This window comes from Anthonomus grandis, chromosome 4 (genome assembly GCF_022605725.1).
Source record: "Anthonomus grandis grandis chromosome 4, icAntGran1.3, whole genome shotgun sequence".
Taxonomy (NCBI): Eukaryota; Metazoa; Arthropoda; class Insecta; order Coleoptera; family Curculionidae; genus Anthonomus; species Anthonomus grandis.
In genome coordinates this window covers 20,119,511-20,144,420 of record NC_065549.1, presented here as the reverse complement: position 1 = coordinate 20,144,420, position 24,910 = coordinate 20,119,511, and the positions used below count along the sequence as shown (strand labels likewise).

Genomic DNA, 24,910 nt, shown 5'->3' with positions numbered 1-24,910 from the left:
AAAATACAAAAATAAGACGCAATTTACTCAATTGAATCCCAAAGTACTTAATTATACATTAAAAATTCCATATCGCCAGAGCCCTCTTTCCATTCATTTTTTTCCAAGATGATGCACATCCACCATTTTGTAAGGCAACTGGCAAAAAAGATTTTCTATTAAATTTATAAGCGATGATCAAATTTTGTACAAAAAAATCAGTATGTCAAAACTCAATTTATTTAAACATAATTAAGAGAGACCCCCGGGTACAAAATATAACCAAACCAATAATAAACTATTAGGTTAAGACCTGACTTCTGACATCGAAATATTAGATGGAAGAATAATTGAAAAGAGCATAGGTTTTAAAGAAGTGTTTTAAAGTGTTTAAGAAGTAGAGAATTGGGACTATTGATGAGAATACAAGCAGTTGAAGATATACGAAAGGGGTAACATTCCGAATGATATTACTATTAGGCTATCAACTATTTTTCAGAATACTTTTTAATATACATTGCTGGATTATCTTTTTTTGCGTCAGTAACATGTCTATTTGTTTATTAGTAATAAACAAATACACGGCGTGTCTAGGCTCCACCGTAGTTAGGTTGGAAGATTCCCACATTTCTACTCATCAGAGTCCAGGGGCCGTATTTTTGAAACCATTCGACTTTGATTCGTATACGAAATTAGAGGATTTCGCACGAAAAATCGATATTCGTATTTTCGACCGCTTCGTATGCGAACATTTTCGCATGCGGTGTCTCGAATGGGTATATACCATTCGAATTTCAAAGTTCGTGTGCGATTCTGCCGCTTGTCTTGTTTTGATTTTAAACTAGCTTTGTTTTTTTTCTTAATTTGTGAGTTGGTTAAGTTTTTTTGTAGTGTTTTCTTGTTGTTTATTGAAAAAAAAAAAAAGAATATTCAAATAGCAAGATTAAACAATATTGTGCAAAGAAAAGTCGTCGATGCACTAGAAGAGACTAAAACTCTGGCAGATAGAAGGAATAGGATGTACTCTTCATTTCTTGACCCATTTGAAATGTATTCAGATTCTCAATTTAATAATATAGATTAAACAAGCCTATTACGATGATGTGCTCTTTATGTGCTCCAGAGACTGTGTAAGTGTGTAATCTGTCCGCTAGTTTTATCCACAAGGCTTGTGCAGTTTTAGCCGAAAAATTTTGGGTGAATTTGCCCGAATTCCGGGTGCTCTTCCATAAATGAAATTATAACTGAATAATTGAAATGAATGAATGAAATGAATGAATGAATGAAATATGAATAAATGAAATTTTACTTTCGCTCGCTCGACACAAAACCGCAATATTTTTTATTTTTTGAATTCATTTAAAAAAAAAGTCAATTCGCAAAAACCCAAGAAACGCCATGAAAAAACCTCAAAATTCCCTGATGTTTTTAAACTTAAATTTTAGGTTAGGTTAAATCTTTATTGTCTTCATCCCGGTTGACACGGCCTCCAATAGCACTCGACTTTGCTACGTTGCCACTACATTTCATGTTCGCATGCGAATGAAATTTCGAGTGCTGTTCAAAAATGCACTTTTTAATTCGTGTGCGAATTTTGCCGCTCGACTTTGTTCGCATTCGAAGATTCTCGCATGGTTTCGAAAATACGGCCCCAGGACTATTAAGGAGCCCAAAGATCGGGCAAACGCGCAGAGCATCGAAGTTTATTGATATTAACGCCTCGAAGAAACTGCTGCAGTTTGGACCGTCGTTATACCATTGGAAGATATTCAGCTCTTAAAATTATGGTATGGCAAACGGCTTCTGAACTTCTTTATTATATATTTGGGGACTCAATAATCACTAACAGAAAATTGGTAAAAAATAGTCTTCCATGCTTAGTACTCACTTGACTGACTCTTCTTCGACGATCCTGAGAAAAATCGAGATTGTCTGAAGACACAATTTTATCATCTAATTCAGTTTGTCTCGATTCGGAAAGTAAGTCCTAATAAATTCACGTAAACTGCAATATTGGTGTTTGAGATATAAAGTAAATTGTAGTAGGCTAAGACCGATTTCACCGTTCATTAAGGTGATGTTAAGTCGTTTCCCGAAGATTTAACTTATGAGTGGGAAAATTTTGCAGTTAATTTAAAAATCGCTTTTCTGGAGTCATTTCTGTAACGGACATATTTTCAAATTTTATATGAATATTAAACTGTACTAGTGCTGAATACACTGGTTCATTCCTGTTCGAGATTTCTTCTGTGTGTTGTCTTTTTCTTTGGTTTCGTTGTTTAAGCCAATACGCAGAAACAATTCGGCCAGTGCGTGCTACCGTTCTTACTTTTACGATATCCTGAAGAACCTATACTTTTTAGAAAATCACAAGTTAAAAAAGAACCATTGCGTTCGTCCTACTTCTTCTTCACTAACTGCAGACTCAAATTAAAGGTAGAGGTGGCCAATATGGAATACCAGATATTTGTGTGGGATATTACATTTTTCGTCTCTCATCGGTAAGCACAAATATTAAATTATTATAAACACAATTTTAACTAAAGTTTTGACTGTCAATTATAGTTGCATCCGAGGGTCAGCACCCAAGAAAGAGATTTTCCGGATGTGCCTGTGGATAAGCTCGGATAAAAAGCCATTTCGGATGAATATTCATATGAAATTGGCCAATGATTCATTGCTTAAACTTTGTTTACATACTTTATTAACACTCAAATTATGTATATTCAAACGATATTTAGAAAAGACGCTTTTGAAAATGTGGAGTGGGGTTTACTATTAGTCATTTTATCGTCACACACATTATTATCATCTATATTAAGGACGATTTTCTTATAAATTAACTTTCTTCAAAATTCTTCGATCCGCTGATTTTGTTTCTGCTTGAATAGTTAGTAAAAGACAGTTAAGGTATAAAATAATTTATTATATATTTCATAAATCAAATTAATATAGAAACATCTGTTGTTGGTAGATCATACCTATACATACAATAAATTAAAAACAGATCTAGGTTAAATTAATTAAATATTGACATCAGATTTTGCGATTTATCTAGGCCACTCGTATACTACCGTCATTTTACTTTTGTGAAATATATTTAAATAATATTAATGTAATAAATATACTTTTTATATTAATGAGCATTTTTTCGGGCCATAAAAATGTTATGGCTCCTTTAAAGGCATAATTTATAGGCACATATAATATTTTAAGAAAACACTCCTTTGATTTGCCCATACAGACTCTTTAAAGCATAAACGGCACTCCAAATTGTAACATAAATGAGACCGACTTTCATGCCAGTAAGGGCTGAACTTGACAAACTGTTTCTTAAATGGTTTACCATAACGTAAGTGGCTGCTATTCCCATGGCGAATCCTGCTAAACCCAACAAGTTATGAAACAATTTCAGAATAACCGGTCTGAATACTTTGGAGAAAAATCTTGTATTCGCAGCAAAGATTCCTGTTAGTACTGATGCAAATAGTAGAACCCAGGATGCTAATCCTAAAAAAAAAATTGTTATAGATTGTATATAAGGTGCCTCCGATTAAGTCGGCACTATTGCTACTATCTTCGTTAATATTTAAGATAAACGGTCAGTTAAATTTGCAAACTATTAGGATTTTTTCTGTTTATTAAAATGGTGAAAACAGAAAAAAATTGAACATTGCGTTTTAATAAAAGTTTATAGCGATATTAATAATTTTACCAAATTTAGGCAAGTTGGCCCTACAAGTAAACCTACTTAATTTACAATAAATAAGCAAAAACATCGCCATCTTCAAATTTTTTGCAAAAATCTTTGCAGTCTTATAACTTTGTATGTGTATTTATTTCACTTATATTTTTTGCGAAACCTACCTTATAGGTACAAAAAAATACTGCAATACCTTACATTTTTAAGGCGTTTAAAAAGCAGGCGATTTATTATTGTTAAAACTGTCAGTTTGGTACGTGCAATTTTTCAATTATAGTTAAAACAGTGAGTTAATAAAATGGTGTATACGCTAGCCGAAAGAATAGAAATAATTTTCCTTTATCGAGCTCAAGATCGGTGTGCTCGCAGAGCCGCGAGAACATTTAATGAAAGGTATCAAGATAAAAACGTGAGTCATAAATACGTATTAGAATTGATACGAAAATTTGAAGAGACGGAATCGATTTGTAATAAGAAAAAATATGAAAATAGAGTTGTCGATGAAGCATGCCAAGTTGAAGTACTAGGACAATTTGCTATGGATCCAACTTCTATGCCAAAGGCCGCAAAACTAAGTTTAAAAAAAAAAAAGTTCTTTCCTTATAAAATTCATATTCTTCATGAACTCGAAGAAGATGATTTTGATAGGAGAATTCAATTTTGTGGAGTGATGTGCCAGCGAATTGACGACGATCCCTATTTATTGAAGAACATTTGCTTCAGTGACGAATCGACCTTTTTTTTAAATGGCCTGGTGAACAGACATAACTGTAGTTACTGAGATAATGAAAATCCGCATGTTTTTCGGAAAGGCCATACCCAATATCCCCAAAAAATTAATGTTTGGGCAGGAATTTATGGGAATGAAATAATCGGGCCATTTTTTTTGAAAGAAAATTTGACTGGCAAAATTTATTTAAACCTTTTAGAAAATGCAATATACCCTTCCATCATCCAATCTATGGAAAATCAAGTAGATCAACATGGTGCTATATTATTGAATGAAAATAATATACATTTTCAGCAGGATGGAGCTCCCGCGCACTACACTTTGGTAGTTCGAGAGTGGCTTGATGAAAATTTTCGAGAAAAGTGGATTGGCAGACGTGGCGCAATCGAATGGCCTGCGCGGTCTCCAGACCTAACCCCACTAGACTTTTTTCTTTGGGGCTACTTAAAAAGCAAAGTTTATAAAACCCCACCTGAGAGTATTGAGAATTTAAAAAATAGAATATTTCAAGAATGCAGAAAAATTAGCAGACAGACCCTTGCCAATGTTCGTAAGGAGTTTGAAAATAGGCTTTTTTATTGTCTTGCTAATAACAGCGCGCATTTTGAACATTTAATAAAATAAATTTGTTAAACTAATTAAATTTGTTTTTCTACCCTACCGATTTACACTTTAATTGCTTCTTGGTCAATCAATTTTATTTTTTTTACAACCATTGATAGCATAATGAATGCCCTTTAAAATAATGTATCACACCATGGGGTAGCCATTTGACATACCAAAGTTTGGCGTAAATAAAATATTCATTATTTCTAGACATTTTCGCTAACTATTTGCTTACACATTTACCGATTTCATTTTTTTTGGTACCGTTGAATAGAGAATTTTACGTTCCTTACTATGATGTATCACACGATGGGGGTTCCTATTTGACATATTAAAGTGAGGTTAGCTGGAGGTGAGGAGGTGATTGACAGAACTTCAGTAAATGCATAATTAAATGTCCACCTGTATATCTAATTTGACGTGTTTTTTTTTTTTTTTTTTTTTTTAAGAAAGTTATTAAACGTGGATCGTTTTGAAATGAAAGTACTGTATGTTTAAAGTTTATTAACTAACGGTTCTGTTTTTTGTACACTTCATATTTTATGTAACCCCATACATAAAAGTCGAGAGGGATTAGGTCACAAACTTAATAAATATACCTGGAATGCCAATTTAATGAAAAGTAAATGACCACTACTAGGGGGCCGCCATTTTGCGTGATTGTGTCTTTTCGATTTTGGTCACTCTGACAAATTTTAGTTGTGCCAATTGTAGGGAAACAAGACAATTAAAGTTTTTGAGAGGTTATGATTACAAAAATACAAAATAGAAAATTACATATAGGTAAAAAGTAAAAAGTTGCGTTAGATCTGTGATTTTTCTTGTACTTCTTTAAGAATTTCGTTAAAATTTATGAAAGAAAGTAAACATCACCTAAAATGAGACAAAGTTTCAATCAACTTGGAATAGATGCATGCACTTTAAAATATTTGTTTTATTATTCTGATAATCTTGCATCTTATAAACCTAAACTTAAACTTGAATCTTATAAATCCTAATACCATGAAAATGATGATCTTCATTTAAATTTTTGCTTGTATTTACTCAACAAATTCAGTTAAAAACACTTTTATGTTCTTCCTATTTTTATTATTCCGAGTTTTACAGCGTGTTTCCACATTAATAGGTACAACCATCTATAAAAATCAAAATATAGATGATTTTATGAAGGTTTGTAAATAGCAAGGATTTATATAGTAAAAATATATTATTCTATCATAAAGAACACAGATAGACAATTCACAATAATTCGGTTTTAAATAATGATGGTGATACATGATTTACGTATTAAATAAGGAGGAAGATACATCGCTTCTTCCAGACGATATACCCAAGCGTCGTTTACAAATCGCCAAAAACTAGGCAATCCGTTATACACACACGTCAAACGTGTCTTCAGTGTCTTCAACTTCATTACCGTTATTCAATATATTTTTTGTTGGCAACACTAAAAATGTTCAGAGAGACCAACATCAAAAGGACACAACCATTATAAAAATGGCGGCCCCCAGGCAGTGGTCATTTTTGGGTATCGTGATCATATGCGTTGGCAGTCCAGGTATATTTATTAAGTTCGTGCGTTAGGTCTGGTGACCTAGAGAGCCAACGAATTGGGCCACGTGTCGTAATACATTTATCGTTGAACAGTCTATTAAGTAATATTCTTATATCATTTACTTAATTGGGAGGTGCTGCATCTTATTGGAAATAGATTTGTTGCTGTCTCTTTAAGTTAACATTATCCAAATAATCTTCTAGTGCTCCAGATATTTTGAGGTAAACGTAACTCCTTCCGGCAAACTGCCATCAGGTCTTATGGTAATTAGCCTCAGGTATGTAAGTCGCATTAATATGTAGATGGTACTCAGCTATATTGTTTCTTCTATCCGTCTGATGTGGCATTGACAAAAGCCGTTATTGAAGAAGATGTTTACTTCACTTTATAGAGTACATTCACGATGAAAGGAACAAATTCATTTAAAATTCATGTATTTTTTTCTTTTATGTTTTGGATACATCGATTCGTATTGTCACTTACAGGTTTTTTGAAGTAAAAAATTTCTATATATATTACCTCAAGTAGAAACTATGATGTCAACATACATTTTTTTAAATAGATCACCCTGTATATTATGACGTTTTACAATTCTTTGCAAAAAAATTTTTGGTTACAGGGTGTCTAAAGTAGGAACTATGACGCCAACATTAACTTTAATGTGATTTGTTAGAAAGCAAGTTTTCAAACAATTTCTAATTTTAGAACCTACCTGATAACGGTTTGTCATTCATTTGTGTGAATAATTGTCATATTAGTTGTCATTTGACGCATCATTTTTCAGTAAAACGCATTTTTCTGAAAAAGAATGAAATGAAATACTCAAGACTGGTTTTGGAGACACAACAGCCCTACTTGGACTTTTTATGGTTTGAACTTTTCCTTGCTTTCGATGTTTTATTCCCTAATCCACAAGAGGCCGACCGACGTAGCCAGTAACGAGATATAGTTTCAACAAGACGGGGCACCTCCTCACTTTGCTATCACCGTTCGATAATTTCTTGATGCAGAATTCTTTTCGTAACTGATGGATTGGAAGAAGAGGTCCAATTGAGTGACCACCAAGGTCACTGGATATAACTATATATAATTTTTTTTGTATAAAATTTTATTTGTTAATATTAGATGTTTTATCAGTCAAATTTAACAAACCGCTGACTTTAGGCATATGGGATGCTATACAAAAGGTATTAAGAATATACCGTAGAGTTGTAAAATGTCATGATATACAGGGTGTTCTATTTTACAAATTTAATTTTGCCGTTATAGTTTCTACTTGAGGTAGCCTGTATAGAACATTTTCATTACAAAAAACGAGTAACAGACAATGCTAATCGACGTGTCCAAAAAATTAAAGAAGAAAAAATACCTGAATCTTAAATGAATTTGTTCCTTTCATCGTGAATGTACTGTAAACAGTATGTTGTCCATTAACAATGTTTCTTTAGGATCCGCCATATTGTTACTATGCTTGAACTGTAAGATGTTATTAAATCTTCAGTTGAGTTTTCCATATGAGCTTTAAAATATGGCTATAAATTGGTTTCTGTAACAACAACTCTTAAGTTGTGTTTCGCTTTTTAATATTCGAAGAGTTGTTTAATTTTAAAGTAAAGTCTTACGTTACTAGGGAAACTATATTGATTATTATTTTCAAGATATAATCTCTTATTATCACATTTCTAGAATTTTATTATAAAATCAAATAGCTCGACAGCGAGTGAAGATTAATTTTATGAAAGAAAAATTTTATTAAGAATATTATTATATGAAATATAGGTATAAATATTATTATGCAAGTTACTAAAAGCTTTATGGAGAGTAATTTTTTTTTAAATGGGGGTTTTGACTTAAAAATCTATAATGTAATGTCATATTTTATTTTTGGATCATCCTGTATAATGTAGATGAAGAGACGTCCCCCTAGAAATCAAAAGTGATGTGTCCGGGCCCCGGGCATTTTTTCCAAAACACACCAGCAGCGAAACTCTGTAACTCGATAGACATAGAAATAGACAAGACAAAATATAGAAAGAAAATGTCTTTCTATGCGCGATTGGCACTGTTCGGCATTCTTATACTACCCAATCCTAACCAACATTATTCTAATTTTATGGCTAATGAGATTTTTCACAATTGTCAATGTGAATTACGGAAATGTCATTCGACATTGTCGATCTTTTTAGTTAAGTAGGTTTTGTTACTGTTTCTGTCTTCATCTGATGTCCACGTTCTACGAAGGGAAAATATTTCTTGCAATTTTATTATTGGTTTTTGAAGTAGATTTTCTTACAAAGGGTATCAATAAGACGGCGATTTTTATGATGGATTCTCCTAATTGTACCCGATCCCTGTCCCAGTGTGTATTTATTATAGGTTTATCTTTTCTTTTTTTTCAATTCAAATATATTTACTATTAAATTTTTATATTAATATTATTATTAAAATATAAATTTAATATAATATTATTATTAATTTCTTAGATTTTGCCTTAGAAATGGAAGAGGGAGAACAAGCGATTGAATTAAGAATAGAAAAATTATATATAGAGTATTTCCAAAACTTGTATAGAATAATAAAACCCATTTTATTCCCAGTGGAATCACTTAATGATCGTTTTAAACGTGAAAAAAGTAGTTAACAAGTTAAGAGAATTTGTTGATTTTCAAATCTGCTACAAAAACGTCCTATCGCCACAAGAAAGATAATTTTTTTTTGTATCTACTAAAAAGAGACGAAAGCATGCTAAAACAACCTCTTTCTATATTTCTATAGAAATATATTTTCTTTCTATCAAGTTAGAGAGTTTGCTCACAGGAGAGTCACAAATAGGGTTGCCCACCCTATATATAGGTTGTGTTATGATCGATAACGCATTTGCCAGATTATTGCAACATTCTCTCCTATTAAGTGATGATAAACATGATGAACATGAAGAATGCGTATATAATATTTTTCTAATGCAGGAATTACATGTGTAACCCCCGCATAGATTCGTCATTACAATTTTTTTGTGCTGTGCATTGCATGTTGAAAATTAAAGCGTTATTCTTGTTAAAATAAAATATAAACTCTAATAAAAATAAAATGTAAACATTATACAAAAATTATTTAAATAAAAAGACCTTCTTCTTTAGCTAAACAAAAGCTTAGCCTATCGTAAAAGCTGTTTTTTACTTCCAAGAGTTTGAGGTAAAATGGAATTGGTAGATTCAACAATTTTGTTTCTCAACTTCTTTAAATTTTTTGGCCTACTATTATGATGTATATAGTCTCCTTAAGATAACTCCACAAATAAAAATCATATTAAATAAGGACAGCCATCTTGTTGAAAATAGACTAATCAAATAAATAAATATTTTTCGGCGTTCAAAGTACCATCAATGAAAAATGGCCTAATAACATGGTCGCCCAAAATACCAGACCAAACATTCAACTTTTGAGGGTACAGAAAACGGAACTGAAAACTTCTGTGCTCGTTTTCCTGAGACCAGTAACGAACAATAGAAGGATTATGTTTACCATGCAATGGAAAAGAGAACTCATCCGAAAACAAAATATTTTTTAAGAAATTTTAATTTTCATTTGCCTTTTCCATCATGGTTTCACAAAATGCCATTCTTCGCCACTGGTCTTCAGGAAACACCTCCTGAGTTTTGGAATATTTAAAATATTTGTATCCATGATTTTTCCAAATACTCGTCACAGTCTTATGGTGCATACCCAGTTCCTCTCAGACACTTTTGCTCGATCGTGTTGAATTCAAAACTAAAGCACTACAAACCATTTCTTCTCGCCGTTCTATCTCCTGGACCCTTTGAGTAGGTGGTTCTTGAGCTTTAATGTGACAATTTCTACATTCTTGAAGGCAAAAAGGTGTCTCAAAATTTGACACGACATTTTAAATATTATATAATCGAAATTTATTCTTCTACTACCAAAAATACAAAAGATCAATTGTATCCGTAGTATTCTACCTTAGAACATTGAAAGACTAGAATTAGTAAACAACCACTTTCTTTGAGTTCAACATGTGCTCAGAAGCAAGTGGGGTGTTTTGTTTACAACATATTCACCGATTCTCTATTGTCAAGTTTTCACACTTTTTCCAAAGAGGAAACTTCAGCTATATATTAACACATGAGATAATGTTAATTTAACTTATTGGTGTTAGATTTTAGATTAAAGATAAAAAGTAGAAATAGATATATCCACGATTGAAAGCACGGTATATCAGCGCCGATTAGCGTAATGTCACGTGTTTCAAGTGAATATATTCACGTGTGAATAACATGCCATCACACTAGACGGGGACAAGAATTTATTTTATTTGCCATTATATTATATGGGGGCAAAACATTATACTTTGAGTTCTATTTTTTTATTAAATAGGTGGAAAATTCCCATTAACTGCAAAATACAATCAAAATGTTAATAATTAATAAAATGTCTTAGGTATTTACGTGTTGAGAGGATTATTGAGTTGGGTTAAATTAAAAAATAGGGCAATATAAAAAATTCAATCAATTCACAAAAAAAATTCGCATACCTAATCAGAAAATTGAGATTAGAAATAAACTTCTAAGACTGAAAACAAGATAAGTAATGAAAGAACAAATTTATATATTTTTTCTATTAATTATCATTTTTTTAGCATTAGTAAATGTTAACATTTTATGTTCCAATCGTTTTTTAATGTTTAAGTGGCTAATAGCAAATTTAAAGTTGCCAAGGCATTTTTTAAAAAAATTCTAATATTCTTTGGGTTATAATTCAGTAAGCGTTGTCTTAAAGGGATTTCAAAATGATCTGAACAAATGCAAGCTGAAATTGAGCGAAGTAGGAGTTATTTAGGAGGCAAATTCATAACATTAAATGAAAGTATAAAACGAGGTAATAACCATTCAAAATAATTGTGTACATCAAATTATAAAAATTATAGAAACAATAATAAAAATCATTAAAAACATCATCAAAATCATCAAAATCATAGCAAATGAGTGTGCACCAAAAAAAAACTCACACTAACTACACTAAATTTTCAACCCTAAAAGCCAAAGCCTATTGTTTACATGCTTTAAAATTTATTCTGCTTCACACATCACGCGCAGAACGAAAATACTTGAGCCGCTGACATACCAGGTGTGATATACATTTTCGTGTATTGTGAATATATTTTATTCTAAGCGCAACAATAACACCTTCAAAGCAAAAAAAAATTATTAACATTCATCTTATTCCTAAAACCGCTTCTAAAAAATTTGGAATGACAATACCGCAAGCATAAGCTGATGTCATCTTGCGAAATATCTTGTCAAACGGCTTTGTGTTTACATTCACTATTCAGCATTTGTGAACTTTTGTACACTCTTTACTTTTTAATTGGAAAAAGGTCTCATTTGAGGGTTTTCGCGAACTGTTACGATGGTAAAAACCTGCGCCGCAGCATGGAAAAAAGGTAATTAAAGCCGATCTTATCACAAGTAAATATCGATACTTTCGTAACATCACATAATGGAATAAAGAAGCATCTTCATAAACGTAGAATAGGGGTCATAGAAGTAAACCTAAATAAATACTTATTAAGAAATCTGTAATATTTTTATAAAATATTTAATTTCCAGAAAATTGCTATTTATTAGATAATTACCTTTATTCTAAAGAAGTATGTTAAAAAAATTCTATTAAAAAGGGGTAATATCGTTTAATAATTTAAAGCATAATATATTATTAATAGATATTTATCATGCAAATATTTTTGGACGACTTCACTGGTAAAGATTTTGTTGTGTCGGAGGAATCAACAATGCGATCGAGCTGCGTTGCGATGTTGTTATACATATACGTTATCTGCATTTATTTAACTTTGAATATTGACTTTTTTGTAGAGTATCTTATTAAATTTTATTTAAAAAAATGTAACAGGCAAAAAACAATAGTATTGTTTTGTGCCTGTCAACATAAGTGACAAATTTTTATGATATTATAAAGTGTTTTTTTGCCATGTGTTTTTTGCCATTTCTACATAAGCATCTGACATCATTTCATTAGAGATGTTGGAAGCAAATAAACTGCCCATAGTTCCACAATATTACTAATAGTATACTATACTCTAGCCTTTTAATGTTCTAAGTATTCCACTTATATCTTCGCTACAGACCTTGTTACTGTTTTACACCTTCATGTAGAAAACACAGATTTTTACATCAGGAACTGCAAGGACTTGACCTGAAAATATTTTAGTCATCAATATTGTGGTAGCCAAGGTTCTGCTAGTAGAATCGCCAGATTTAATGTTATCATTTTACCAAGGAGTATTGTCAACTTTTTCATGCTTATATCTTACAAAAAGATATTATGGATCGACAATGTTTAACTAAAAATATTGATGATGTAGTAATGGGTGCATTGAATTGATAACTAGCAAACTCCGGTCTTTATAATGAAAGAATTGGTATGATCTATTCATGTGTTTTTGAAATAGTTCTGATTTTTGCAGTTTTTCTACACTTAAAATATAACGTGAAAACGTAGTTTAATGTATAACGCTTTAAATTGCAGAGGATGTAGGAACTTTAGTATTGAAAAACAGTGATCCGTTTAGCCAAGATTGATCTAGACCAATCTATAAATATGTTAGAACTTATGTTATAATTAAAGCCAGTTATAATTATAATTTTGTCCTTACCGTATTTTCCATGCTTGCTAGTAAAATGACTTCTGTTATTTTCGCTTTTTCTCACTACCATCACGGCCATTCCAATGCTGGCTGCCACACAACTGATCAATAAGAGAATTCCATGTATGGAGTACCTTTTAGTTCGAGGAATATAAAGTGCGGCCACATTATCTTCGGCAAATACAAAAATTGCAACCGCCATTAATGGAACATACTGAAACAAAATATAAAAATTACTTGTGAGAGGTGAGCAACGACTATATAATTGATATATTCTTGCTAAAACTCCAGCGAAATGTAAAAATCGAAATATTTATTCGGAATATTTTTTTTTCTTAATCACGCTTTTTTGGATTTCCTTGTTTTTAATGCCTATAATCTTTTATGCTAAGGATCGATGCATTCCGAAATATTTGTAGGATTGAATTGAAAATAATGATTTACCAATCTCAAAAATGAATCGTTGTCCGAAACATCCAAATACACTAACTCGTAGCAAATTATTTGTAAAATTATGTAAAATTATTTAAATTATAAATCACATTGCACTTCATCCAAATGGGCAACATTAATTTAACCGATCTTGGCGATTTTGTAATTTTCGTTTCACGATCTAAATTGTATTGTTTGATCTTCGTGTGTGATAATCGAGGGGTTTACATGACATTAAGAAAATAAGTAAAATCCCTCGCAGAGATGATCAGCGAGTATCCTTATTTCTGAGAGAAATGTTGATAATGTAATATTTTTAACTGTGTTGCAGCTATCAAAAAAAGTACACTTTTATTAATCACAAATGTTCTTTTATTATTTTATTAAACTGTATTTTTTCTAATTATAAAAAAAGATCTTATAAGATCTTTTTTTATGTAGAGCTTTTTTTTAGCGATAGTTTTTGAGTTATTTTATTAATATTTTTTATATTATTTAAATAAATAAGTAATATGTGTTTGTAACATATAATCAACTTGATTATGTTTAGTGTTTAAGAAAAACTAACTGATTAGGGCTATATTAGTGGTAAATGAGCTGTTTATAACTAATAATCGTACTAGTTCCTAACTATATAGTTATACAACTAACTATAAATATTTATTCTATATCTTTTAAAAGATTCATTAATCATTTTTTAAGTCGAATTTAAAATGAAATTCTTATTTAAGCAATTATTATCTAATTAACACATTCCTGGGCCATTAATACTTATTGTTATCTTTTTATATTACAAAGTTCGCTAAAATTCTTAAGTAGCATTATAAATACATTGTCCCCTTAAGTTATTTTATATTATCAATATATAATTTAAAATGTCAAATAATTTGTACGATTAAAATTATCAAATGTGGAATATTATGACAATAGATAGGGTTTTCGTTACTATGTTAAGCTTAAATATATATATATATGCAGGGTGTTTCCTAACTACGGTACGAAACTATACAGGGTGAATCGTTAGGTCGTTTTATGAAAAAAAGTTCCTATGAATGTATGTCGGAAGTTGCTTGGTTTCTGAGATACAGGGCAATGAAGGTTCAAAAAAATAACGGTATTTTAAAAATACTATAACTATCCTTAAACCGATTTGGTTGAAATTTGGTGCAGTTATTTGAAGTTATAAGACGCTTATTTAGCTGTAACTAGATTGAAATTATTAGGTCCAGTGGCGTGTCAGTGGGCACCACATACTTATTGTTGAGAAAAAAACAAGGCCAATACTTCAGCTTTTTATTTATTTTTGTATTTAAGCAACTAAAAATACAACTTTTTCGTATCTTATATTATCTTCATATCTGGCTTTGTTTTCGAAAAAAAAAAGTATCTTTAACTCATTCTAAAAATTATCCATGGACAACAACATGAAATAAAAACCAATTAATTCGATAAACAATTTCGACCTTTAAGTAAATGAGCACAGTGACCAACTTCTGAAATACACGACTGCAAACGATTTGTCATTGAGTGTCTGACACGCTCAAAAATACCTGGAGTATCCCTTATGATATTGCAATTGACAATTATCCGATTCTTCAAGTCATTCACATCTAGAACAGGAGTTTTATAAACAAGAGCCTTCAGATGGCCCCATAAATAGTAATCCAGGGGATTCATATCAGGACTGCGAGCCGGCCAATTTTGAGGTCCTGCACGTCCAATCCAGCAATTAGGGTAGATGACGTCGAGAAGCTGACGAGCAAGAACACTGAAATAAGCTGGAGCCCCGTCGTGCATAAACCACATGTTGACTCTTACTTGTAGCGGTACTTCTTCTAATAAAGTGGGTAAATGGTGTTGCAAGAAATCCGTGTAGGATTCACCTGTTAATCTTGCCGGTAAAAAAATGGGCCAATTAGGTAGTCACCAATAATTCCTATCCAAACGTTCAGCGAAAATTGTTGCCGAAAATGAGTTTCTCTAATAACGTGGGGATTTTCGTCGGCCCAAAAATGATCATTGTGGAAGTTCATATCTCATCAGAATAGCATCTCTTGAAAAATTTGCCTCGTCCGTAAATAAAATATTTGGTAGGAAATTATTATTATGTGCCATCAACCACCTGCAAAACATTAATCTTGGATGAAAATCCTGAGGCAGTAGAGCTTGTACACGCTGTATGTGATATGGATGCAGGAGGTTTCTTTTTAGAACTTTTCAAACGGTTTTTGAACTGACTTCAAGCTGCAGTGCAATCTTCCTGATACTATTGGAAGGATCTTCTTCTATCCCATCAAGTATAGCTTCTTCCAGTTCAGGCGTTGTTATAGTTTCTGGTCGTCCACCACCCATATTTTTATTAAAACTCCCAGTTTCACATAATCTTGCATGTAGTTTTCTAAATGTTTTTGCACATGGAATTACTCTGTTAGGATATCTGTCCTGGTAAATTCTTCGTGCTTCTTCCGCATTTCCATTTGCTAATCCATAAATAAAGTGCATGTCGGTCATTTCATGGTTAGTAAAATTATTCATGATGGAGTAATGAATTACTGCTAATTGACAGCTGAATTTTACTTATAGCAATTCTATCACTGTCAGCTGGTCTCCAAAGCAGGAAGGTACAAAGGAGGTACTTGAATGGACTTGCCAATTATTTGTCATAAGAAGCAATGTATTTGTTATTTTGTTGTATTTCAAAAATCTGATAATAAAAATCGTAGAAGTTGAATGTTTATTATCATAGTAAACAAGACACAAGAGACCAAAAAGTCGTGCATTGGAGGGTGGACATTTTGCTCATGTACTTTAAGGTCGAAATTGTTTATCGAATTAATTGGTTTTTATTTCATGTTGTCGTCCATGGATAATTTTTAGAATGAGTTAAATATCTTTAAATTTTTTTTCTCGAAAACAAAGCAAGATATGAAGATAATAAGATAAGATACGAAAAAGTTGTATTTTTGGTTGCTGAAATACAAAAATAAATAAAAAGCTGCAAAACAATTAATTATTGGCCTTGTTTTTTTCTCAACAATAAGCATGTTGTGCCCACTGACACGCCACTGGACCTAATAATTTCAATCTAGTTACAACTAAATATAACTTCTTATAACTTTAAATAACTGCACCAAATTTTAACCAAATCGGTTTAAGGATAGTTATAGTATTTTTAAAATACCGTAATTTTTTTGAACCTTCATCGCCCTGTATCTCAGACACAAAGCAACTCCCGACATACGTTCATAGGAATTTTTTTTCATTAAACGACTTAACGATTCACCCTGTATAGTTTCGTATATATATATATATATACGAAATATATATATACGTATATATATATATATATATATAATATATATATACGTATATATAATATATTATATATACGTTATTATATATTATATATACGTAATTTTTATTATATTTACGTAATATTATATATACATAATTATTATATATACGTATATATATATATATATATATATATATACAGGGTGTCCCATTAGTGCGATAACGGACGATAGCTCCTTATACAGTGATACAAAACAAATTTTTTTTATACAAAGTTACTTTACTGTCTAAGGTGCATAACATAAAAATATTTTTGGATATACAGGGTGATTCATAAATTTGATATGATACACAACTTTTTTAATTTAAATGGAACACCCTATATTTTATTGCATTTTTGGATTGCTTTAAAAATTCTGCATATCTTTTATTAAGCATCGTCTATACCAAAACTTACCCGTTTGTGAGATATTTAATATTTTATCAAAAAATCGACGTTTGCACGCCTCCACAAAAACAAAAATAATTCACTTATTTGGGATCCTACAAACCAAATCTTTTGTAGGTTGTTAGTGCATACTTACACTTACTTTATCGTCCTATGAGAGTTTGATACTATTCTACAGGGTATTCACAATACTTTTGCCAAAATCAAAAAATGTAAACAACCATATCTTATTTTTTTCAAATGGAATGACCCATATTTTTTGATCTTAAAATGTTCACAATGTGATAAGCTTTCTTTTTTGTTAAGTATGTCCTATACCTATCTGTAATAGTTATCGAGTTTTTTACACTTTTTCCTAATTTCGCCCTTAAAATCCACAATAGTCGCGTTTTAATTTAAAAGAAGTTTGCTTAGTTGGCCATGGAAATAACAATTGCACAAAAATCAAGCAATTACTTTGACAGAAGATTTAGTGTTGTTAGTTTATCACTAAAGCGAAACATTTTTGCATTAAAAATGAATTTTTCGAAAGAGGATATGGTGAAAGTGATTTACTGTTTGGGTGCAAGTGAGAAAAAATATTTACTGGCAAGCAGAGTTTATGCACAGAGATATCCGGATGCGAAACGACATCCAAATCGATTGGCATTTGAAAGACTAAAGGAGAGATTTGAAAGAACTGGAAATTTAAATTATGAAATGTCACAAAGACAAAAAACAGGGGCAAATCCACAAAATGAAATGCTTGTTAAGCCCTAGTAGAAAATCCGCATGTCTCTTGTAGGCAAATTGAGAGGCAGTTGGACATTAAAAAATCCACTGTTAATAGAATCACCCGGAAACATAAATTTCAACCATATCACGTACAGCTTGTACAAGAATTAATCGATCAAGATTTTGCTAATCGCCGAAATTTTTGCCGCTGGGCTTTGCATCAAATCTAACTGCAACAGGACTTTTTTGACTTTGTGTTGTTCACTGATGAAGCGACATTCCATAAAAATGAGTTTGTAAACCGACACAACTTCCATTATTACAACGATGTAAATCCAAGGCATGTGATACCACTGGATCATCAACATAGATGGTCACTTAATGTATGGGCTGGTATCATTGGGACAAAGCTTTTTGGATCATATTTCTTTGATGGGGCAGTGGACGGTCAGAACTTTCTACATTTTTTGCAAAATAAATTCGAAGAAGAGCTGGATGATTTACCGTTACAAACAGTAAGACGAATTTGGCTACAATTAGATGTGCGCCTCCTCATTTTAGCCGTGTTGTGAGGGCCCATCTAAATGACGATTTTCGAAATAAATGGATTGGCCGGAGAGGACCAGTTGCTTGGCCGGCCAGATCTCCTGACCTCACAAAACTCGATTTTTTCTTTGGGGGTTTGTGAAAAATCGGGTTCATCAAAGGCCTGTTACCACCAAAAACGACATAAAGCAAAGAATTCGGAAGTTTTTCAAGAAGTAACTAGAGAAATGTTACAGAGTGTAAGCAGTCTTTTGTTAAACGAATTCGTTAGTTGATCAACACCAAACTACATAAAAATATGTGATTCTGTTAAAAATGGATTTTGAATTATCTAACTGTGCTTGCCAATAAACAGTAAAGTTACCTCAATTGCATCCAAACAGTTGAAAGAGTAAATCATTTTCACCATATCCTCTTTCGAAAAATGCATTTTAATGCAAAAATGTTTCGCTTTAGTGATAAACCGACAACATTAAATCTTCTGTCAAAGTAATTGCTTGATTTTTGTGCAATTGTTATTTCCATGCCAACTAAGCAAACTTCTATTAAATTAAAACGCGACTATTGTGGATTTTAAGGGCGAAATTAGGAAAAAGTGTAAAAAACTCGATAACTATTACAGATAGGTATAGGACATGCTTAACAAAAAAGAAAGCTTATCACATTGTAAACATTTTAAGATAAAAAAATATGGGTCATTCCATTTGAAAAAAATAAGATATGGTTGTTTACATTTTTTGGTTTTGGATAGAGTATTGTGTGTAACACCCTGTAGATTATTATCAAATTCTCATAGAACCATAAAGTAAGTGTAAGTATGCACTAACAACCTACAAAAGATTTGGCTTGTAGGATCCCAAATGAGTGAATTATTTTTGTTTTTGTGGAGGCGTGCAAACGTCGATTTTTTGATAAAAGATTAAATATTTCACAAACGGGTAAGTTTTGGTATATACGATGCTTGGCAAAAGGTATGCAGAATTTTTAAAGCAATACAAAAATGCAATAAAATATAGGGTGTTCTATTTAAATTAAAAAAGTTGTGTATCATATCACATTTATGAATCATCCTGTATATCCAAAAATATTTTTATGTTATGCACCTTAGACAGTAAAGTAACTTTGTATAGAAAAACTTTGTTTTGTATCACTGTATAAGGAGCTATCGTCCGTTATCGCACTAATGGGACACCCTGTATATAAATATTATATATATATATATATATATAGATATATATATATATATACCTGACTATATATACCTGATATATATATATATATAGACACCTGGTTGAGCACCTAAATGATGGGGAGTTCAAATCGCCTCCACTTTGACAGTAAAACTACATGTGTGATCTGAATATTTTTTTGATTTTATATTTATAGTTTACAGGCTTTCACATTTAAAGAGTTTGTGTGCTTACGTTTGGAAACATTCGGTGGGAAGAAATTTTTGTCAGACCAAGTGATAAAACGGTCTATGTATCTTTACAAGTGGTAGCTCCATTAAACAATTTCAAACACATGCTTGTATTAAATAGGTTAATTATTCTATAAATAATGTGTTTCGAACTTAAAAGAGTATACGTAGCATGTGTTCCAAACAGGAGTCCTAAATTCCGTCACAATGCATTAAGCAGAAACTGTCTGATAATAATTAGGAACCATATATAGTCTGAATTTGCGATCTTTAGGGAAGACCAGAAGTAACTTATATTTATTATATTAAAAATTGTATCACTCACCACCTATTGGATGAGATTGCAAAATATGACTGAATCCAGCCGTAGAAGGATTTGCAACTCCAATTGCAGAAAATAGGAGTTTCTTTACTAGGAGGATATCCTACACATCCTTAAAATTAACTGAACAACGAAAATTTGGTTCAAATTCAATCTTTAATAAGTTCTTTTCTATTTCATAAATTTTGATAATTTTTTGCCGAGTTTTAGGCTGCTTTATTGCCATATTTTTGATATCGAAGCTACAAAAATTTCCAACATATTTGTTGCTATACAGGGGTTAATAAAAAGTTGAATTTTACTCTAAACTTTTAAACACCCTGTGGAAAAAATTCACAACCGAATGACACTTTTTGCTTTAAGAAAAGGTGTGGCTTGAAAATGCAGCAAAAAGAATATTGGGTAGTGAATTTTTTCACAGGGTATTTAAAAATTAAGAGTGTCTAATAATCTATCCGTTAGAAATTTTTGTAGCTTCGACATGAAAAAATGATGACAATGAAACGGCATAAAATTATCAAAATCGATGCCATACTGAAAAAGTTATTAAGGATTGAATTTGAACTACATTTAATATGTAGTTCGAATGTATATCAAAGGCCTTTGAAAAAAGTTTTGATATATAACTGGTGGTATACAATAAATGAATGAATGTATGAATAAAGTAAATCATCGTAGCGAATAGTAAGAAAAATGTGTGGTAATAAGACATTTTATTAACTTTGCTAGATCAAATGGTAGTATCTAACATTATTTCAAATGACAATTTTCCATCTTACTTCGCCAAAAAAAATTATACATGTTAAGGCGATTTAGCAGTAAAAATGTATGGTAATAAACAGCTCAGATTTAAAGGATCGAATTACCCGCAAATGTAGAGAAATTAGCGGACAAACACTGGCCAATGTTCCTGAGGAATTTGAAAACATACTTTATTATTGTCTCGCGAAGAGACAATAAACGGAGCACATTTTGAGCATTTATTAAAATAAATTCTGTGAACTGATTAAATGGTTTATTTTTTAAACATCTTTTTACACCCTTACTGTTTAATGAGTCTATAAACTTAAATTTTTTATCTAGCGTTGGCTCGTAGACTGTATACCCTTTAAAATGAGGTATCACACTATAGGATAGCCATTTGACATACCTATAATTAAAATTTTTTTGGCACTGTTGAATAGACATTTTAATGCTGCTCACAATGATATGTCACACCATAGGCACACCCACTTGACATATCAAAGTAATGATAGCTGGAGGTGAGAAGGTGATTGACAGAACTTCGTCAAATATAAAATTAAAGATCCCCCGGTATATCTAGATTGATGTGTTTTTGTTGAAGTTATTAAGGTTGTTTCGTTTTGAAATGAAAGCACTATTATCTTGATAAGAGATAGGCTTAATTTAGTGGGAAAAACCCTAATTAAATTCTATTAAATTAGGTATATCTTATATCACAATATGTTAGTACCAAAGATTAAGTTCATTTTATGATTTTACTGAATATTTCTAAGATGCTCTAAATACGCTATAAGTATCCTTCTTGCGTTATTAAGATTACTCGGTAAACACAAGTTTTTGCTTTTTTTGTAGTAGATTTCGTATTTAAACTTTGACTTTCGCTTTCCCCTTCCTAGGCTCTACAAGATAAATACTATTTTCTACAGAAATACTAGCAAAAATAATAAAATCTAAATATTTACAGAAATCTAAAAAATCCCTACAAAAGATTTAAATTCCATTAAAACTAGTTTTTTTGAGAAAATGCGCCCTATATAGGGTATCTCAGAATAAGATGCTAATCCTTATAAGAGAATAAGATGTGATATATATATATGATATGTGAAATGAAATGAAAAAAAAATTAAGTTAAAATAAGATAAGTATTAAACCTTAAAGTTTTTGAACTATGGCTTAAAAGTTCCTTAAAGGTTTAACATGTAGCTCAAAACAAGCAAATCATGATGTTTTTAATTTTAATAACTTTGGAATATTATAATCTCAAAAGCTAAAATTCGAAAATAGCCGTTGTATAGACGCCACTGGTTAAAAAATAACAAAATGTTCTTGCATCAAAAAATTCTAGGCTATAACAGTTGATCTAGGTTAAAATAACACGCAGTAGCTGAAAAGTTAAGAGGTTTAGGACATAGATTTGTCTCAACAGGGACTAGCATTTTTTTATATCGTATATATATTGATTTTTTAAATAGTTAATTTAAAAACTGTTCATATTATATAATATTCATATAATATTATCTTAAGAAATAATTAGCATTGACATACAGAAATTAAAACTAAAAAAAAATCTTAAAATAAACCCACACAGGAAAAATATTAAATATTCAAGTTTATTTTTCAGTTTCTTTTTTAATTTCTAGTTGATTCCTTTTTAAACTTATTTATACTATATACTTACTGCAGCCGTAGATAAAATTAAATGTAGCGTGTATTGGGTGTCGTTAATTGCGGATAAATCACAAAAAATCCACAAAAATATCAAACTGACTATACCTAATATCACATAATAAAGGGTATTTAAAACCCATAAAGTTCTTTGAAAAGCTGTCACCACTGGTTGTCCAGACTTTGACACGAGCGTTGTAGATGAGTTGGTAACTTTCATTGAAGTTTCTATATCTACACCCATCCTGATCAATGAACAAAAAGCTACTGACTAAGCCGTTTTGAAAAAATGTGGAAGCTTTATAAATTTATTTATCCCTTATAAAGGCACTTAATAGATAAAACCCTTAACTTGAGTACTGAGGTATAAGATACCCTCCCCCACTCTGCAGTCTCGCAAAAGTTTTTTTTTATTTATGGGAATGTAATTACATATATGAAATATAAATATATGGCTTAATTTGGATTAATGTATTAAAAACAAATACATTAAAATGATTAAGTACGATTCAGTATTTTAGAATAAATTATATAATTTTATATAAGAGGATAGTTGATTTTTTGTACTATTTTCTGTATAAATATTTCTCTTTTACATAGTATTTTTGCTATGAAACAATGCATGTCTACCACAGAAAACCCTATTAGTCACGAACAATGTCCGTGCGATTAATATTTCTGGAGTATTTATCTCGTATTACTTCGGATCACGTACGACTTTCATTAGCCGGAAAAAATTCGTCATTGTAGGTTTATTTAAAACAATTTTTGCCTCTATCTGTCACGTACAAAATAATCTATAATATATAAGTGGTAAGTAGTGATACCAAAGCAATAAGATATATGTAGTTTAAACACTTATTATGTTTAGTAGCTTATTATATTAAGTACCTTTGCGGTTAGCTCATAATAAAGGACCCATATTTCTTCTCAATTTTTTAGGCCATAATTTTCCATACATTCCAAACAAAGAATATACATTGTGTCCGAGATAAGGATGTCTGTCATGTGTATCTTAGAAAACAAAATAGATACCAAGATGGTTAAATTAGAGAAAAGTTGTTCATTTTCAAGCATAACAATGTGCTGTTTAGAAAGATTTAAATTTCCGAGTATTTCCGGCGATATGCCTAAAAAACCGAAATTTGCTGATTTGGTTTTAATTTTTTCCGACGTTATTTAAAGAGATATGGAAAAACAAAAGATACTTTCTTGTGGCCATTTTTTAAGCTCTACAAAACAGCTTTGAGAGATTTTCCGTACGACGCGACGTTTCGTTTCAACTAAATCATCAACTTTATTTTTTTATAGCGGGTTGGGAAGGGCGGGTGGACTTTTCTCCACTTCCTGCCCTTCCCAACCCACTATATTATAGCCACTCCACTTCAAGAATGGATTCTACGTACAAATAAAATTTATTTTTTTATATGGCGTGTTAAAAAAGTATACCATATTAGAATAGCATATCAGAATAGCATATTTTATTACAAGTAGAACTATGTATGCCACAATATGATTCTACAATATTTTAATTGAAAAAAATGAGTTTTTATTAAATTCTGAATGTTTTGGTGTAGTAGGCAGTGAAATGATGGCGCTGAGAAAATGTCATCAATTTTATTGTTGCCTTTGAAGCTGGTCGCATGTATTTAAATAACTATCTAAAGAGAAAACAACCCAGTACAAAAATGTTGGGACGATTGGCTTCGAATCTCTCGAAGCAGTAGTGCATTCAAGAAACCAGTATTGTCAAGAAATAATAAGGCCTGCATTGAAGAATAAGAAAATAATGTAGTATTAGCTGTAACTGAAAATTCGGAAATATGTGTTAGAAAAATTGACAATACCAATGGAACAATGAAATCTACTGCCCATTTCTTTTTGCAAAAACAGAAATTCCGTTCGTTCAAATTCAGAATCTGTCAAGACCTTAAACCAGGTTACAAGGAAAGGCGAAAAACATTTTACAAATGGTATACCAGGAAGTATCAGGAAGATGAAACATGTTCCCATACGATTATCTGGTCGGACGAGAGTGTAGTTAGAAATAATAGAATTTTTAACTGAAGAAAA

General features: G+C 31.2%; 1 protein-coding gene across 1 annotated transcript; it reads right to left on the bottom strand.

Annotated features, from left to right (window-relative positions):
- Window positions 1-2,884: 2,884 nt before the first annotated feature.
- Window positions 2,885-23,162, bottom strand: LOC126734793 (transmembrane reductase CYB561D2). Its single transcript, XM_050438531.1, has 3 exons — window positions 22,851-23,162; window positions 13,262-13,466; window positions 2,885-3,489 (listed from the first exon to the last, which is right to left on the bottom strand). Exons 1-3 carry the CDS (start codon window positions 23,079-23,081, stop codon window positions 3,191-3,193), a joined length of 735 nt encoding a protein of 244 aa, XP_050294488.1. The 5' UTR covers window positions 23,082-23,162; the 3' UTR covers window positions 2,885-3,190.
- Between the last annotated feature and the right edge of the window lie 1,748 nt (window positions 23,163-24,910).